The sequence below is a fragment of the Barbus barbus genome, assembly GCF_936440315.1.
Source record: "Barbus barbus genome assembly, chromosome: 1".
Lineage (NCBI taxonomy): Eukaryota > Metazoa > Chordata > Actinopteri > Cypriniformes > Cyprinidae > Barbus > Barbus barbus.
The window spans coordinates 47,265,316-47,285,265 of NC_136729.1; the positions used below are offsets into that span (position 1 = coordinate 47,265,316).

A 19,950-nucleotide genomic window follows, 5' to 3' on the forward strand; every position below is an offset into this window, starting at 1 on the left:
CACTGGAGTTGCAAATGGTTAGTGAAGATGCAAGTTGTTGCTCTGAAAAACGGCACTCATGCACAATCGGTTTAGTGAATTTTCCCCTCACTCTCAGAGGACATAGACATTTCTAAATATTTGAAAACTAACAAACGTGTGAAATGGTTTTTCACCTGGTTTAGAGGAAATGTCTTTGTTGTGTGTGCTATTTTATTGGTAAGCTACACGGTGTTGTATGGCTTTGTCATTAGCATTCACAAACCATGTGCTCTTCCTTTGGGATTCTAGCCGAAGGTTAAAGTGTCAGCTTGCTCTGCCAACACAGGAACAGTAGACGTGGGATATAGCACCATTTGCCACTAATGTAATACAGCAAAAGAGCTCAGAGTCTTGACAGTACCTCCGCGATAAGGAGAAAACCAAGTTACCCCAGAGGAAAGAGAGACTCTGCGGTTTGTTTAGAACATGTCTTAAATATTCCACGGGCTGTAATTTATTGCTTTAATTCAGAGCGCATTAGGTGAGGTTGGTGATAGGACAGATAATGTTTAGTCTTTGCGTGCTGTCTCTTGGGGCATATTATGACTAATGTGATTTTGTTATGTCTGCTGGAGACAAAGGCTTTATGTGTGTGGATGTGAACAGCTGTATGTGTGTCGGCCTGTTTGAGCGAACGAGTGTGCCAACAGTAGGAGCTTGTGGATTCATCTGCAGAATGTGATAAGACAGATCAAATAACAGGAGCTTGGTTCCGGTTGGAATGTTAAGTATCGAGTCGTCTCGTGGATTCTCACCTTTGACCGTAATCTGCGCGACCGCCTCTATAACGCCCAGCGTTGACATGGCGACGCACGTGTAGTTGGCCGACTGCCGGACGTCGGTGAGTTCCAGCACGTTTCGCCCAATGGGCATGTCATCTTCAGGGGTCAAATCCTCCGACCCCAACATCCATTTAACGTAGGGCATCGGTGACCCGACGGCCACACATGTGATGTTAACGCTGCCACCGGGCATGATCTCATTGTCTGTCGGGGGAATGGAGAACCGAGGTGGAACCCGTCTCACTGCAAGAGAACACAAGCACCGGTAACTTCCTGTCCGGCTTAAGTAACATCTGGGAACATTTAGCAGGTGAGGAACTGACAAAGATCTGGTGGATTTCACCGCTACACTGTTTCAAATGATTGAGATCCAACAGGAAACTACTGCACATGTACTGCACACAAACATTCCGCTTCACTCCCTTTGGACTGGGACATTGAAACAGACGCCATGCACAGGTGACCCACGCGTGACAGACGGACAGCAGCACACGGGGGAACTGGAGGGCCACAGCATGCGGGAGTTGTGTACACTTGTACAACTTTGATGCTGCGTTCTCTTCCAGTTGATGTGAAGGAATGTGCCGAATCACATTGCCACATCACACACACGGCGGCGAGCCCCGCGACAGGGCTGCCGCTAACTAACAAAGGGTAGAGACCAGCTTTAACTATCTGCGGCTGCCATTCAAAAAGTGGACACACGTGTCAACGTAAACAGTCATGAAACCATAAATAAACAAGGGTGATGACAATGGAAGGCTGAATCTGAAACTGAATCAAAGTGAAAATGAACAGATGCAACAAATTAATAGATTAATAAAAGATAAACCCTCAATGCAAATGGGGCGTGGAGGGGCATTCCTGAATCTGTCATGCAAACAAGCAAACTGCTCATTCCACAGGGAAACTTTGGGAATTAGAGAGAAATGGGGGACAAGAGAAGACAAGAGGATGAGGGGGAGGACTAGTAGTGTCAGATAACATGAAATCAACAGGGCTATTAAAAGCAGGAGTCTCCAAGACAGAAAGTGAGAGAGAGAGAGAGAGAGAGAGAGAGAGAGAGAGAGACAGGGATACTATGTGCCAGCTCCTCAGAAGAGGGTTTACGGGACAGCAGAAGGGTGGGAGAAGATTCAAAAGTCCAAAATAACTGAACCGATGTCAGTGTTACTGCTTACATACTGTCAGACTCAGACGGCAGCGGCTGATGTATAATGCACACAGTAGTGGCAAGAGCTTTCTCAAAGCGACAGGCTCCGCCGGCTTTACGCAGCTTCTGGGAGTCAGTCTGCAGCGGTTTATATCAGTCCTGCTACAATGAGCCCATCTGAGGACAACGAATCATTGGATTTGACAAAGTTTGCGAGGTTCATCATAAATCTTGGTAGAGAGTTTTGTTTAAGACACTTAGTGGCAGTAAACTAGATCAGTGTTTCCCAGATATGCTCCTGGAGGCACACCGACAGTACACATCTTCAGAGAACCAGGTAAGGAAGATCTCCAAAATGTGCACTGTTGACGTGCAACCAGGAACAGGGTTGGGAAACTAGATGTCAGTATTTTGAACATTATATTCCACTAAGGAGGGGTACCTCAAATCTGGGCCCTGGAGGGCCACTGGTCTGCAGAGTTTGACTTTAACCCTATTAAGACATGGGAGCAAGCTAATTAAAGTATTCAGAGTTACAGGTAGGTGAGTTTAATCAGGGTTTGAGCTAATCTCTGCAGGCTCAGATTTGAGGAACCCTGCACTGTGGTCGAGGTTAAATCCCATTTACCTGCTCCTGTTCATCACATCTCCTCTTGTGTACGTGGACGGTTCTTGGCCAGGATCTTTATTATATCACTTGCAATTAAAATAACAGCAGGATGAACCTAAACCAATGTTTAGCCAGGAGTTAAAGTCTCTTTAAGTCTTTAACCGCCAGAAATGGAAGAAGGAAAGATAAGAATTTCAACGACGTGCGGCATGCATTCGACCGGAGATGTCACACTTCTCTGGAGATGAAATCTCTAATTATTGTGAACAGATTTTCAATCCTATCGCAATTAATTTCCAATTGAAACGCTGTTCCAGGAGACATGATGTTTTCCCATTCATCTGAATACCGTTCCGTTTGTCGAGTCTCGAGAACAACGCTCTACATACATCAATTGTCATTTATTAGCAGCTCGTTAGGTGGAAAGGAAAGAAAATATCTGATCTCACAGAGCTACGGAGCATGTCTTATCGCAGTTCATACCGTGGTGAAGGTCAGCGAATGGGAGCTTGTTTCTAGGTGTTAGAAAAGCACGTGTCGGTCAAAGTAACGAAGCAGGACCACTGACATGTGGGAGAAGACAGACAACTTCAGCATGACCAATCCACCATGCAAACCCCCCCGACACATTGCGCACATTTTGACTGACATGCACCACTTTTTGGTCAATCAGTACAGCGGAGAGCAGGACATTCGTTCAGACCACAACAAAAGGGAAACGAAGAAGAAAAAACTGTCCAAAACATAGAACATAAGGAACCAAAAGCAGAATTTAATCATAGACACGCAAATGCAGCTACAATAATTTTTTTTGGTACTCTTGGGAATTGTGACTAGCTTCTGTATCATTTGTTTTCTGAGTTTGAAGATGGTTAGAAAGAAAAAACACCAACCTTCTCGCAGCTCTGAGGGATGTAGGGAATTGATGCAGAAACAAAATAAAATGAGGAGAAAAACAAGGGAAAATACAGAGAGAGTAAAACAGGCCACATTCAACCCAGAGAATTGCTGCTAGAGACAGAATGTCTAGGAAAAGAAAAGTGTGCTGCATTTTACAGGCCTTTTATTGCGCTGCCCATTAAACAATATGACACAGGCCCAGTTATGAGCTTTACATGCCATCAGCAGTTACTGTGGTCTGGACTGACTTTCTTCTGGAGATTTGATCATGCAGCATTTGAGAAACACATTGGTTCTTCATGTAAACCGCATGACTGGGACCTGTGCATGAATGTAGCCGCACTCTTTAAAGCAGTAACGTGTTTGTTTGAGCAGCGCTGGACATCAGGCCATCAAGGTTTATAAAATGGAACATATTTTGGCAGCAGTTTATGACAAATTCGGGCTTAAAGTCAACATGAAATCATAAGCACCGTTTTCTGACTAATACGGATATTTGGTGGCGAGCTTGGTGTCTGATGACCTATAGTAAGCAGGTGTTTTTAAGTTTACCATCCAATCATGTTTGAAATCAAGAAACTCAAGGCCTTTTTTATTGTTTTAATATGAAATGTGTCACACTATCGAAGTAAAATGGGCTGTGAACGCAGTTTCATGTTGACTTTAATGTGCCAGATTATACAGATGTTCAATCATAAGTCAATATCAATATATTTTATATTTATACAGTGGAGTGATTCTTCAGTTAGAGGACCTTCTGACTGAATTGAATATTATCCAAATATGTTAGGGAAGTTTTTTTTTTTTTTTTTTTCTCAAAAAAAAAAAAAAAAAAAGGATTTCAAATAGTGACCAATTAGGTAATTACATCTAATAAAGTTATTTTCCAATCATGATGTAAACACCTTAAAATGAATGACATTTTGAAAAGCCACCTCTCATTTCCCGGATAACCACATAAAAACCCAAATACACAACAGCAGTATTGAGTAATTCTTGCAGCTCTCTGACTTAATTTCAGGCTATAATAATAATAATCAGTCCATAAAACTACTGTGTTTATTTTTTTTTAACAAACACTGTATTTAATCATCCTAGCATACAGAAGACTTCACTTAATTGAAGAATCATCCATTGCTTTACTTGCTTTAACACTATATTTCAGATTAAATATTGCACTGAATTTAAAATAAGATTATATTGACCACAATTTATGTTGTTTTTTTTGTTTTTTTTCCCATTTGATTCAAAATAAAGCTCCAAAATAAAGTAAAATAGTCCATGTTTGGCAGGAAAGAGAAAAAGACAGAGCACTGAGACATTTTCTGTAGAGAGTAAAGAGGTTAAACTCAATCCATCATTCCTGTTATCTTAAGAGTCAGTCGTATTACATACACAACAAGCATTCGAGTCAATAAAGGTTAAGTTGAAAATAAACACCAGACAGGCAGAAAATCAAGGCTGCACATTATGTCGTACTTACAAAAATGCTCACGCAACCAGAGGGACCCCAACAACAAAATTGACCCGCTATTTGGCTCAATTTGTTTCAAAAGTGTGTGCGTCTGAGTTTTAACATGTTCTTCTGTCGGCTTTGTTTACTGCCGTGAGCTGTTCCTACCTCTGACATACAGGTTGGCAGGTGCGGAATAGCGCGTGCCGTCGTTGTTGGTCGCGACACATTCGTACTTCCCTTGGTCCGATTCCTCGCTTTGTTCGATTTGCAGCGCTCCTACACAGTGGGAGAGAACACGAGCAGAGAAAGATAATTACAATAATAACACGAGCCATTAAACAACTTCACTAAATCACATGCTAGGCCTATTTCTCTCTACGAACGGCATTATTTGTTCTGTTTAGATCTCCGTAAGGGTGAATGCCACAAAATGGCTCAGGCTAAAGGCCTGCCGCTATACTGACGCTTAAACCCTGAGAGGCGACATCTGCAGGCATGCCTCGCATTGGAGAGCTCGGTATAGACTTAACCAGTTTATGCAAGCTAAGCTCCTGGAAGCTGGGGGTAGAAATGTTTCCCCTTAAAATGTCTAATGCAGTGTTTCATTCTCTAGGCCCGATGCATCTTGGGAAAGCAATTTCGACACTAAAGATGGATTTCACGGTGGATCCGCGATGCGTATTATGATTTTGTCAGGAAGGGAGTCATTTTGAGGTGCTTAAATCGAAGTGTGTCGCGAGCTCGTATCTCGCCCTGCTGACTATCTTGGCGCCGGCCTAGAGAAGAGTGCTGTGGCCAGCACTGCAGTAGACATTCGAGAGGGCACACAGAAAGAAACCAAAAGAAAAAGAGACTTTGCAGCATTAATTATCTCTGACATTTTACAACCACATCAATGGAGAGGAAAACATACAGTACAAGATACATGTTGCAGGGTTTCTAAAGGCACTTAATCGTATGGGTGGATCAAAATCGTTTGAGCTTTACTGTTTAGAAAAACAGCTGTGATAATAATCAATAATAATACTGATCGATTATTAATTGAGAGGTCTACAAAAGGTGATGGGGGGGGGTTAGCCCTGCAATATTATTACACATCTCACAGGACTGTTCATTATGGGAATGAGTGAAAACTGCAATACAGCAGCATATGGCTCAAATAAAAAAAGGTTTACAGTATACAAAAGCAGCATAAAAGGGGGATCATAAAAAAATCTATTTGGATCATAAAATTTGGTGTTCAATTCAATTCAGATTGACTGATCGATAAAATGGCCAAGGACTTCAGATGGTGGAAGTCAGTAAAAATTGCAGCATTTTCAGGAAAAAAATGTGCTGCTCGAATCGTAAAAATGGAAGAAGAAAAAAAATCTGTAGGGAGAATTATCGTTACCAGTACATAAACCTCTAGCACATGCAAATCTTTCCAAAGAACAAGAAATGTGTGTCGGCACAACTTACAACCTTTTGACAACCCTTAGCTGAAAAACAAAATGCAATTGTATTAGAGGTCAAAATTCAAAACGGCGTGCGCCGCCAATAAAGCAACCAACCACTGCCATAGCTTTGAGCTACAAAGGACACCCATAAAAATCCACCAATGGGATCAGCAGTGTGGTGTCACATGACCCAGGGAAAAAGGTTTCTTGCAATGCACCGAAGCGCCGCCTCCTGAGGAGCTTGACCAAAAAAAACACAAAAAAACGACAAAACGGCCACCTCGGTTTCATCTGCCAGACCCACTGTTAGCTTTTCCCCAACCCTGAAGAATGGAAAAAAATAAAAACGTCAAAAAACAGCCTTCAACCCAAGAAAAGCAAGAAGGAAAAAATAGGTGGTGGAAGGAAAAAAGCACCGCAGAAACTTTATCAAAAAAGTGGTTGTTTGGGCTTTTTTAGCTCCTTTTGAGAAAGGTACAGGTAGAGGAAAGCAGATGGAGGACGAAGAGCGAAAAAAAAGAAGTTTGTAAAGACAGAAAGATGCTTTTTGGGGAAAAATCGTGGCAGAGAGGTCTCCGGCGTGTCTCCGACATCTGGGCTCATGTGCGGCTGAACAAGAACACAGCTAAGGGGGGAAAAATGTTTGGCTGTTTTAGTTGGACGAAAAAAGGGACACATGATCTGCTATGGCCAAAAGATAAGAAAAATAATACAAAAACAATGATATAGAAGAGAAAAAAACACGTACAGGATATGCTTCTTTGGGCTGCAGTAAGCATATCGGCTCGGAAGAAATAAAACAAAAACAACCAAAATATAAGAGGCTTTCTCGAACTGAAACCAAAACCAAACCAAAGTACCAAAAAGCGCTGAGGCGAAAAATGGCGAGAGATGGAACAGAATGGGATGGATTGGGGGCGAGGAGGAGGAGTATGATGAAGGGAAGATGCCGGGGCGTTCGATGGATGCAGACACATGTGGGACAGGAAGAATGAAGTCAGTTGTTCATTCTGTGAACTTGAGTTGAGCACTCTTACCTCTTATTGGCGTACCACCTGGGTGGATTATATGAATGCAAATAAGATTAAGAAAGAAGAGTCGTTAGTACGAGAAGAGAGGCTGGCCGCTTTGGAAGAAGAATCAAATTAGCTTTGCTTTGCTTTTTTACAGACTGTATTAGGCTACAACAGGAAAAAGAGATTCAGAAAATACAGCCATTGGCTCTAGTGGAGGAAAGCACAGGATTGAGCATTGGTCACTTTAGGAGGTCAAAGAGCAACTGGTACAGTGGATGAAGCACAAGGGGCCGTTCTGAGGCCTGTGGCAGTGGCCGTGATCTAGCGGGAGAGGGGAGCTGAGGACTGATTGACTGGGGGACAGTGGAGAGTCTTTGAGCTGTGAGCTTTAGAGACACAGATGAAGTGACAGTGTCAGTGTCGGTCCTGCCGTGGCCCTGAATGTGTGCTTTTCTGCTAGTCAGCTAGTCAGTGTGTTCTGCTGGCCTATCGACACCGTTAGTAAAATGCATGCCATGCATTTTAACAGTAGTTTGAGAAACATGGTGGAGACATTAGTGGGAGGCATGTGTGCTCAGATCTACAAACTTACCAAAGGACTCTGGAGATTTACAAAACAGAGAGAAGAAAGACAGCATAGAAAATATGATTATATTCCTTACGTTTGCTCTGGTTGACACACTTAAATCTGACACTCTATTGCACAGGGTGAAAATCAAGAGAGAAATCAGACAATGAAAGAAAACAGGACAAGGGCAGAGCGGAGAACTCTGGCAAGATATGTCGTACCATCGAGGGCTGGGAAACGCATCGGAGCAACTCGAGCGACACAGTTAGCTTATGTCTTTTGCAAAACGAAACAGGGGTTTTGCGCTACTTAAAGAGAGACCGCCCGATGCAAAGAATCACCAACGTGTTCAGCCCTGAATTTGGTCAGTTGGATGCGCAAACACACAACGAGGGTCACACAAACACACACAAAAAGGGACGCTATTTTTTTTTTTTGCTCGTTTTCGGCCATAATCGAGGTTCGCCAAGTCGTGTGCTGCATCATGACATGAGAGCAACAAACAAAACAACTTTGATGATTCTTTCGAGAGCTCTGAATGAAGCCAGATATTACTCATTGGAGGAAGGAAAATAAGAACATGGAGAACGACACTTATTTATTATGCATGGTTCGGCTGCTTTTTGCGACTAAGTGTTAAAATGGAAACAAAACAAAGCCCAATTTAAGCTGGCCACAAATGCAGTCATAGCAGTGAATCATGGGTAATAAATTAAACAGACAGGAACACAAGACACATCACACACAGAGGGGACGCAGACGACGTAGATGCCGTTTCCTACAGAAAACCAAAGAAAAGGCTCCATGAGAAAGAACAAAAACTCAAACGGAAAGAAGGACAATAGCGGCTCTTGTTGCTGCTTTTCTTCTAGCGTTACGGAGCCAAGCGCTCGGAGGGAAATTACCTGATCGGAGCTGTTTGATGCGGCCGTTGTTGTTACTGGTGTTGACCGGGAGGAAGTCTTTGAACCAGGAAATGTCCGGGTCTGGGTTGCCGCTAGCAGCACAGAGCATGGTGGCGGTACGGGTGCGCTCCACCACCTTGAGCTGAGGGCCCATATCTATGGTGGGGAAACCTGGGGGCAGCTGATCCTCTGAAACACAGGAACACCAACACTGTTACACACAAACACACGTTCGCTGAAGCTGCTGCTGGAACCTGGAGGAATTTGGGGTGAAAAAAAAAAAAAAGACACACACACCTCGTGTTCTCATCACTTTTTAGCAGTAAGCATTCAAGTAACATTGATAATAAATATAATTCAGTATTTTTTTTTTACTTTAGAAGTCAATGCTTGATTAGTTCATGTTGAAGGGGGTGTTAAACCTTTAACCATCCAACTTCCACATACAGTTTCATTATGTTTGTGTGACCGTCATTTTTCAATAAAACACCCACATTAAATAGTCAAAATGTAGTCAGTAAATCATGACAGAATGGGTTTGCAAGTAAAAGGGTTATGAATGTGTGTTCTAAATTAGGCCGGTCTGATTTATAAACATATATATATATAAGCTATATATAAACATATTTCTCTTAAATTGTTAATTTATCCTTTCAACAATAGAAACAATGGGCCTCATTCATGAAACATTCTTAAATATAGGAGTAAATTTGTGTGTAAAACGGACCTTCCTGAAAACTCTCCTACGGATTCACAAACGCTTCGTAAACTTCTGATTTGATAGTTAAACATGCGTATGTTAATGAATTCCAATCATTCGTAAATAGGGCGCATGTGCATGCTAATTCACAATTAGCATAATCCCCGCCTATGAAATACAGCTGTGCAAATTGCGTCTACAGGAACGCAGTGGAATATTTTGGTCTACTTTCTCAGGTTTGGCTCCAGTATATTGCATAGAGTAAATGCAAAAAAGACTAATAGGCCATATGGTTAACAATAAATATTCAATAACGTGTGTCCACCAAAGAGTTTTTAGCCAGCTGAAAAAATACCAGGTGCTCCTCTGAAAACGGCCAGCTGGCGGTGCTTGAGAGAGTTTGGTGACAGCGTTTGGAGACGCTTTGGTTGCCATGATGTGGAATATCCACAGCAGTAACATAATAGTATTTTGAAGAATATTACTGAATATAAAAATGCAGTAACTAAAACATAAAAATATTAACTTCTCTAGTATTGTTCAGTTGTTGTACAAGTAGGATGATTGGTCAGTGTAGGCGGCAATTTGTCCCGCCCCCTCCTCCATTGATTGGACGGCGGGGTAAAAAGTGACAGTGGCAAGCACTGCGTTTACCTAAAGCTAAACAGTTTATCAACTCTCAGCTACAAAAAACAACAACAAAAAAACAGAGCAAACGAACTTGTAAAATATTATGATTACACTTTCGTGAATCCGAAAATTTACGTCAGAACAGCTTTACGAACACTTTACACAAATATTTGGTCTGCACGTGTTTCATGAATGAGGCCCAATCATTTTTTTTAATAACCATTTGTAGAAATTAAGTGACATTCTCTTCACCCCTCAAACATTACAAGAAAACTTGTAAAAAGTGTAAACATATTAAATTACTCTTACCATACCATGAATAAAGGCTAGACATACAAGACGACCAGTTCAACCCAGATGTGACATTCTAATAAATGTATTTATTTATTTATTGCATAATGAAGAATTGGGTCCAAAATAAATATTTTGGAACTATTTAGCCCCAGACCAACTACAGATCTCTTTCAGACAGACTGGTGGTGATTGGTTTTGTGTGGATACATTCATTCATTACCCATTTTATTACTCATTGGTGAATTTCATTATCGATATATTAAAATCACAAAATGAAGCTAAAATATAGATAAATAAATAATTACCTAGCAGTCTGATGGAACTCAAATTTAGCCAACATTTTCTGAAGTTTAACCTACTTGTGTGTGTGTGTGTGTATATATGTGTGTGTTTCTGTGAACCTACAGCAAACACAAGCAATCTAAAACAAACAAGTCAACAAGCCTCTAGGGAACATTACCAGCACATGCACACACACACACACACACACACACACACACACAGTGATTAGCACTGAACTACACAAACATCTCCTGGGATTCGCTTTCCATGAACCTCAGTTCAGGTTTACAAAAACAAAAATACAGCTTACAAAGATATACCGCATCTTTCACTGTCACAACTGCCTCAACTGCATTTTACCAGGCTTTTGGATTGTTTGTGTAAAATTTGATTACAAGTTCAATGAAATACTGTAGATTTACTTCAGAATAGAGCAAACGAGCCTCTATAATAGCTGCTGCATCACTATACAGTTCCAGCTTGCATGTTGACAGTTCCAGGGCCATTTTCTCTTGTTTCCAGAAAACAGTGAAGGATTTGAATGAATGTATGATAGACAACGGAATAATATCCCTGTCTAAATAGTGACTAAAGCGTGATTATGACACTTCATCGCCTCAGAGGGAGGCATCTGCTGTAATGGTGGATTTCCTGCAGCTCATAAAGAGCTTGAAACGCTCCACATTGTCTTGGAAATCATTATAATGCTCTTTCAGAGTGCTGCGATTGAGCAAAGATTTGAAGATGTCCTTAATTTATGCCAACCAAGTGCCAAGGTCTGCATTTCAAAATTCATCCATCTCAGGGTTTAATTCATAATTTAAACACCTCAGTAAATGGAAATTATCTCAGTACAATAGGGCGCTAAATTGTAATGAAAATAATGTCACAATGGCAAAAAAAAAAACAGCGTTATGCAAAATACAGTTTATGAGGGGGAACGATGACCTGCACATGTTCTTTGCATGTTTCATGATTCATCCATTTGAAATAAAACGCAAGGAAAACAAAAGCAGCAGCTGATCTGTGATGTCTAGAATCGCCTCATGTTTCCCATGTTATTCAATTAAAACATTTCCAGTAATCATCCCTTGGGCATTAAACACAAATTTGCGTATCTTTGTGCAAACATTCTATTCTAAATCCTCTTGTGACCTTCACCGGCTGTGAGCTACATAACACAGTGGATGAGGGTCTAATTTTAGCTCTTCTGTGGTGTGTAGGTATCGTCCGTTAGAAGGCACTTGGCAGCTAAAGTTACGAGTCAGTCTGTTTTCCTAAACATGCAGGTATAATTACGACAAAAGCTACAGAAAGCTGCTGAGGGTCATTTTGATGTCTAACCAATACTTGTGTCTGACCCCAACATGGTGTCACACAAGCTGATAGTAGATTTAATCTGTTGTCGTGAGCTGCATCTTGTTGGTGAGTTTAGCTGCCTTCACAATGACGTACAATTAGATTGTTTAATATGGTTTAGCAATTTACCTCACCTTTGTACTTCTGTGTGTCATGTATGCCACCTATTTAACCATCATGTGCAACACCTACTTATTATCTGCAAGATTAAAGGTTTCCAGGAAGGGTGTGATCGACTAAGCACTGAAGTGCCCCAAGGTTCAGTACTAGGCCCACTCATCTTCTCAATGTACACTACAGCAATTAGTGGCTAATACAGGCACACAACTTTTTTATGACTGTTACCCACATATGTCACAGCCTAACACGGCCTACCTTTTCTGGGTAACTTTTTACATTTACACTTCTGGGCTACTTTTGAAATTTGCTCTTTCAGGACTTCTAATAGCTATGGCTGCTTTATGATAAATGGCTTGTGTTTTTCCTCTTTTGTAAAATGAAAGAATGTACTAAATGATTCAGTGTGAACGTTGGCTTACTGTTTCATCTTATTCATGTGTCGCCTGTGTTCAATGCAGAATGTGTCACTGCAGAACTGACCAAACTCACGCTCACTCACAATAAACTCTGCTAATTTATTTGCAAGGTTTATGGAAAGGCCAACAAATAACATATGAGACACTTATCCAAAGCTCAGCACAACGCTAATTGCGTATTGGCTGTGGGGGTGTGTAAGTCTTTAAAGCAATGCCAAGGTCGACGTGTGAATCAAGCTCTTTAAAACGAGCCAAATTTCACCTGCCATAAAGCCAAGTGCCTGCAGTCAACCTTAGAGGAACAGAGGCGATGCTGCTAATAATTATCGAACGTGACAATCCATGGTGCTTGAAAATCAATGCCTTTCAAGCTATATGTATTGTTGGAAATCAAAATATGCCTGCGAGACTATACATTTTCTCTCCTGAGAGGAATCGATCTTTGGTCTCTGTTGTACAATACAGAACCTCAAATTCTCCTTCCACCAAAGTGGCAAGAACTCGACGTTCAGTCAAATACATTCGTCCTTGGTCCTTTCCGGGCATGAGGGAGGCTTTTCCCTGGGATATTTTCTATTCATATTTCTCAAACTAACAGCAAAATACTTTCTTTAGCGCCGTTGCATAATTAAATATGGATTTTTGGAGTCTGGCATTGTTTTAGCAGTGAACCATGAATGCACTGCACTTTGGTGTCCCTTTCTTTCAAAGCATAAGAGGCACACATCCAACACTGTTTTCTGTTGTGGGACGCATTAGATTTGTTAGATAAACTACAATCTAAAAGAAAATTCATTTAGCATGGAAGGTAGCTAGTTTTAAACACATCAAATGTCTTTTTGAATACCTTGCTGAATTTTAACAATTACAATTATTAGTATTGCCATCATTTTGACAATCCACAAGATTGCGGCTTTGCAATGAAGGAAACTCATTCGGTAACATGTCTGGGATTCATTTGGGGCACTTTTATATTTCAAACTTCCCTTCTGTTTTACGGTTGATGCTTTATATTGCAAAATGCACATTTTGACACTGAGGAAGGGAGATTTAAGCACCACATTTGCTGTTTACAAAAGCTGTGTCTCTACTGAAAACATGACAGAAGGAACTATTAACTGACACTGTTGATCAGGATTCCTGCACACGTTCATCTTGACATTGGCATCTAAACAGAAACCAAGAGCATTTTACAAAAATCAGTGGTGTATTTTAATATAAGCCAGTATTTGTTCGCTTTTCACCAAGAAACACACACACAACATTAATCAGCATTACATTTATAAATGACCTCACGAATTAAACGGTACTTCACTCTGCCAGTTCTCTGATTAACTGTTGAAAAACGCCTCGGCAGCGGCAGAGATGCGTCCTCAAGCTAACGGCGAGCAAATAACTGCCGTTAATTGTTATTTAATTTGTGCTCTCCACATGATTGTAAGCTTTTCGAGAGAAAGGTTATTGATGAAAACATTTCAAAGCATAAATTAATTGAGCTGCGTTTGCCATATGCTACATTAGCACTTCTGCTTGCGGCCACTGCAAGGTTTTTCTGCTGGAGGACGAATAAATCACAGCCAGGAGAGAGAAGGGGAAAAACAGCAGTGTAGGTCGATTCAGAAGGTGAGGGCAAGAGGAATGTTGGAGTTACGAAGGCAAAAAGCAGTGATACGAGAGAGGGAATTAAAACATTAAATTAAAAGTTAGAAGCGCATGAGATCATTTTTCTCACAATCGCATTTACCGTCTTTAACATCAAGGGCAAAACGGATCCCAAGCGCTCACCTGGACTCTCATTATACGCTGGAGTACAGTATATCTCCCTTCCTCACATCACCTGATGCAGAATAATGGTGCAGTCGCCCCGTGAAGAGAGTTGCCAGCCGCCGCGGGGCGAAAGAAAACCCCCCGGTGACCATTTACACACATTAATGACGCTCAGGTCATCGAGCAACCGATGGATGTGCTGCCTAATACGCTGCTGATGGGGGAATGGCACCATGTGACTTCAGAAAGTGTTAGACCGCATTTCATCTCAAGCATTCATACATATTTAACTCTTTAATATAAATGCCTCCAGTGGGACATTGCGCTAATGCATTATTAATTGTCTTAAGTGTCTTATTTTCATTATTTTCATTATATTTTCATGTGATTTATATTGTCAGATTTCTTTTTAATTTTAGTAATCTTCTTATGTGGTTGTGTATTTATTTATTTATTTAGATTTCTGTTTTAATCATTGTAGTACTTAACTTTAATTCAGTTTGGCTTCTTAAGTTAAATTTTTCATCTAATATTTAGATTTTTTTAGAAAAAGTGATTTGTAATAGTTTTACTTAACAATAAACGCTTTCCAGGCCTACTGTATATTTCCATTGCATTACTGTAGCTGTCCTTTCCAAAACGGCAGCACTTCTCTCTCGTTAGCCACAAACGCTTCCTAACGCGGCGGTCTAATCGCAAAGGAGGACGCACTAATTAAATACAGCTAATTGAGTCTCTGCAGACCGGGCTAACACTCCGGCGTGATTAGTTACTGTTTACCCGCTGAAGTTAGCAGGGTTTGTTTAACTGACAATGAGCGAAGCCAGAGGAGGGCGATTCGCTGCAGCTGGAAATTAAAAGGCTGCGCGGCGTAATTGATTCTTTCGCTTATCTGTGAGAAACGCTGTGAGCGAGATACCAGGCATTCTTCTGCCGGCCGTGCTGTTATTCACCGAGCTCAAAAACACACAGAGCCACGGCCAGTTAATGGCTTTGGGTTGGGAATCGATCAGCGTCACAGAGCGACTGATGCACGTATTAGATGCAGCTTTGCCTCGCTCTCATTCCTTTAGTGTCGTCGGCAGATGTTTTTGCCTGGATGAGGTTATTCGCTGTGGAAAATCCCCTCGAGCCATAATAAGATATATTTGTTGGACGTTTTGAGCGAGTGCAATCTCCTTAGAGCCGCTGTCACAGGTCAGCTGGTGTAAAGACGCATTGTGCTGCGGTCATCCCTCCTGCCGCAAAAGCGCAGATTACCAAGAGAGACAAATAGCAGGAAACCCTTCAAGTATGACTGCCATCCCAGACATATTTTACGCTTCCTTTGGCGCTTTTGTGCCGAGCTACGGGCCAAAGCGGGTTAGGGTGGGCTTGTGTTTGCTTCACTTCGCTCAAGATAAGTTTGTGCTGGTGTTTCCAGCCACAAAAGGGCAGAGGAGTGTTTTCTCTGCTGGACTGTGACGGCAGTCAATGTTGTTGGATTCGTCCTGGATTGCGGCTGAACCCCAGAGACGTGCTTACGCTGTATTGATCCGGGATTTGAGAGACAGAAGGTCCGTCACGAGGAAACTCTACCACTGTTCTTCTGTTTCTGATGTGTCTGTGTGTAATTAGTCCCTTGTGTTAATTAATACAGAGAGTGTTTTGTGCTCTGGAACAGTGAGTCACAACCGTGACAAAAGGGCCAAATTGAGCACAGAGCTGGGAATCAAAAACCACTCCATTTTCAGGAATAGAGGAACAATATTTGTTTAAATTAGGCAATGATACACTAAATATACTTTCTAGGATATCTATCTGTACTGTTTAGTACAAAATACCTTCTTTATTCTTCACACTTTGTACACATAACATGTTATAATCAATTATTGCATGCACTTGCACAATATATTTATTCACATTTATTTGCATGTATCGATACATATAAAAAAATGCTTTAAAAAAGCTTAAAAGCTGATAAAATGCATTTAAATTCAGATATTACAATTAAAATTAAACTGAAATAAAAAATTAATTGAAACTAAGTAATATTAAATAACAAAAGCACAAAAAATATTGTGAAGCAGCTGAAGAACTGGGCGGACGCTCGATTATAGTTCATTGCACATAATATAGAATCTTTTTATCATGTATCAACACAACGAGAGAACAGAAGAGACAAGACGTCTGATAGCTGTCAGAAATAAAGCTCTTAAACCTAAAGTCAGTAGATTGCGTGTGCGTTTGCATTTCCACCCCCTCTCCGGCTCTCCGCTCTCATTTACACCCCCTGATGTATTTGCTTGTTTTCTTTGGCATGGCCTGTTAATTACGCTTTTGTTCCGTCTCGAACAGAATCACTCCAGCGAATGTAAGAGCTCTCCATTAATGCTTCCTCTAATGCGGCTGAGTTCGGCTCCTCTCCGATTGCTGTTATTTTCCTCTTCTTCATGTGACACTTGTTCTGTGATAATAAAGGTTATCTTTTACATTTGGCCGCGTGGTAAATGACAGCCAGCTAATCCGGCCACCGGCGCGTTTATCAGTGCGTTCCAGCTGCAGTATAATCTTGTGAGCGCTTTCACTGAGATGGAGGGAAAAAGCTGCAGTATTTCCATCAATCATGTCTCTTGGAAGTCAGAAATTTGACCTGTACAGGAATGCCAACCTCCGGCGATGAGAGCACCGCTGGACGTTACAGGATCTCTAAAAGCTGTCAGATTCATGCCGAAAGCTCTCAATTCATATCTGGCATTCCCACATCCTTATGAAGGCTTATGAAGAGCAGTTCACTCAAGAACAACATTTTTCATAATTTACTCTAACTCATGTTGTTCCAAACACATAAGACTTATATTCTCTCATCGTTTTTTTTGTCCATCCATTGAAACTCCATTTTATCAACAAACAAAGATATGGTAAAAATAATTAAAAGTCTTCTGAAAAGTCTTTTTTTATGAAAATCAGAAATACTCTAGGCTTTTATTCACATATAAACATTGATTATACAGTTTTATTGTGTTTGATGATATTTCTGTTGCAAAGATGAACAAAATTCCAATAGGTTTGTAAACACTGGGGGTACCTCAGGGTTCGGTGTATGGCCCTATCCTGTTCTCAATATACACAACAACTTAAGTATATTCTTTTAAAGTATATTATTTCTGTAATAAGTACTCCTTTTAAAGGCATGCTAAAGTGTACTTTATTTATCTATAGAAATGTCTACCTCATTTTAAATATAAACTGGCCACTCCTCCTATTTAGAAATTGAAACAAACTGTGACCTGACATGGTACATAATGTTGTCTGGGTATTTTAATAAACAAACAAACAAATAAATAAAAAACAAACAACTCTGTATGCAACCTCTATCAGTGGTTACAGTGCAGACCCGAGAGCAGTTACGAATCGCTGTGGTAAACCATTCATGTATTGAATTATAGTTATGATATGAAACATGAACGTCCATGTGTTTTTATTATTGAGCGCGTTCTTACGGTGTCAGTTCTCTACATATTCTATTGGCTGTCGATACAGTAGATGTGTCTGCGGAAGTGCTCCTCCTCATGGACTCTCTGATTGTGTGGAAGCCCTTGAGTGTAAACGCTTATTGATCGTCTGGACTGCCGAACTGATAAAGTCTATCGATCACTCGCTCATCAGCTCTGAATGACGGCAGAGAGACCCAAGCGCTTAGAAAACACGCACTAAACCATCATAAAAACCAGCATCATTAACCCTATAAAGCTACTGTATCATATTTGATACACAAAAAGGCCTTAAAATTAAAATGCTGCTGTTAAACCTGTTTTGCACACAAACTGCTAAATGCCTTCTGTCATCGTCGTTCTCCCTTTTAGTATAATTATACAAATGTCCACTTCAGCTGGTACTCCACGTGTCTTTTTGCAGTCAAATCTTGGCAAATTTTTATCAAGTAAACGTCCAAATATCTTTAGTAATATTTCCAGATGAATGCTTACTGGACTAAAGCAGCTCGGCTTTACTTGAGTCTCCAATCATTTTTAGAGAAATCAGTGTCTCAAATCTGATCATCAGGATCTTTTGAGGAGTGTTTGTTTCCAGAAGCTTTACTTTCACTCTTCCTCAGTGGAAGAATGATCTTCACAAGCCTCCAAAACATCTCACATCTTCTGAGGAGAGTTTATTTCTTCATCTCTCAATCAGCATTGGATTGCATAGCATTATGTCTGGATCATTTCAATCTCATCATACTAAGACATATTATTGGAGAAATACAGGGACCACTGATATTAAGATCATTTTATGTAAGTATGTGCTATACTGTTATAAAGATCTTACTTATTTACATTCCAAGCAGCAGAATTTCAGCATAGAAATATCAGCATCTGCACCAAATTGCATGTGTTTGTTCAGTCTGAGTGTCTGAATAAAACTGAGCTGTTTTTCCTCAGTATTCTCACTATATCAGACTAAAATGTTCCAGACTCTTCTTTATGGGTCAGGCTGTAGAGGGTTAACGCGAGCGTTCGGCACTGATTCCCGTGAGAGAGTGAATTCCTGATATCTCTGTCTCAGGCCATGTTTCAGATCTCTGGCTCGCTGCATTCCTGAGATGAATGAGACGACCTTTGACCTGCAGCGGGATCAGAATGCACACTTGCGGCAGCAGCTGTAGCTGATCTGCTCCTGAAATACCACACATGTGCTTCCCCTCTGATGAAACACTGAATCAATGTTCCTCACTAGATACATGGCTCTACTCAGAGCAGAGCATCATACTGAGAGAAGAGGGAGTGTTTTAACATCCCAGAAACGACACGCTTCAGCTTCAAAGAAACAAACCCACTGCGTCTCTGCACCTGTGCCCTGTGGCGTCACATCCAGAAGAATTGTGGGTAATAACGGCAGGAAGCTGGGCAGTGTGGCTCCGCCCACTCAAGAGTGAGGTCTGGATGGTCTGCCCCCTCATGCCGCCTGAGAGGTTGACGTGTGTGTGTCGGGAGCGTGACACACGTCTGTAAGTGTGTGTGGGTGTGTGTGTGGAGGAGGACGAGCAACACTTTCATCTGGCGCCAGATGTGTGTGTGAGAGAATGTGGGAATTTTAACATTTCCAGGCCTGGAATATTCTATATTTGAATTAGCTTTTATTTATTTTCACTTTTATTAATATATAATATTATACTACTGAAATATTTATATTTTAAATTTTCTGTTTTCATTTTAACATTAGTTTAAGTGATTTGTCATTTTAATTTTATTTTGTAATTATTTTGTAATATTTAGCTTTATTTTTATTTTAGTTTTAGTAATTTTAGTACTTCAAATGAATTATCTCAGGTTTTTTGTTTGTTTGTTTACATTCTTGCTGCGATATTTATATTTTATTAAATTATTTTTACTAGTTTTAGTTTTACTAAACAATAACAACTATAAAAGAATAAATTCACTTTTAGAAAGCCATATCTTACTTTTTATACGGTGGCTTTTTGTTCATAAAAACAGCCAATAGCAGACTGTTGATTGTTTCTGAGAACACACATTATAATGTGAATATATGTCA

The 19,950-nt window shown here is 40.6% G+C and overlaps 1 protein-coding gene across 6 annotated transcripts in view; it reads right to left on the reverse strand.

The window, feature by feature from the left end:
• The window catches only part of LOC306873149 (receptor-type tyrosine-protein phosphatase delta-like), a 143,735-nt gene that overhangs the window by 66,241 nt on the left and 57,544 nt on the right, over nucleotides 1-19,950 (reverse strand). For all 6 annotated transcript variants that reach the window (XM_079422226.1, XM_079422223.1, XM_079422225.1 and 3 more), the window contains exons 5-7: nucleotides 8,851-9,039; nucleotides 5,088-5,198; nucleotides 777-1,046 (exon numbers count right to left, since the gene is read on the reverse strand). In XM_079422226.1, the coding sequence (XP_079278352.1) occupies nucleotides 777-1,046; nucleotides 5,088-5,198; nucleotides 8,851-9,039 (570 nt within the window). The remainder of the gene's footprint in view (nucleotides 1-776; nucleotides 1,047-5,087; nucleotides 5,199-8,850; nucleotides 9,040-19,950) is intronic.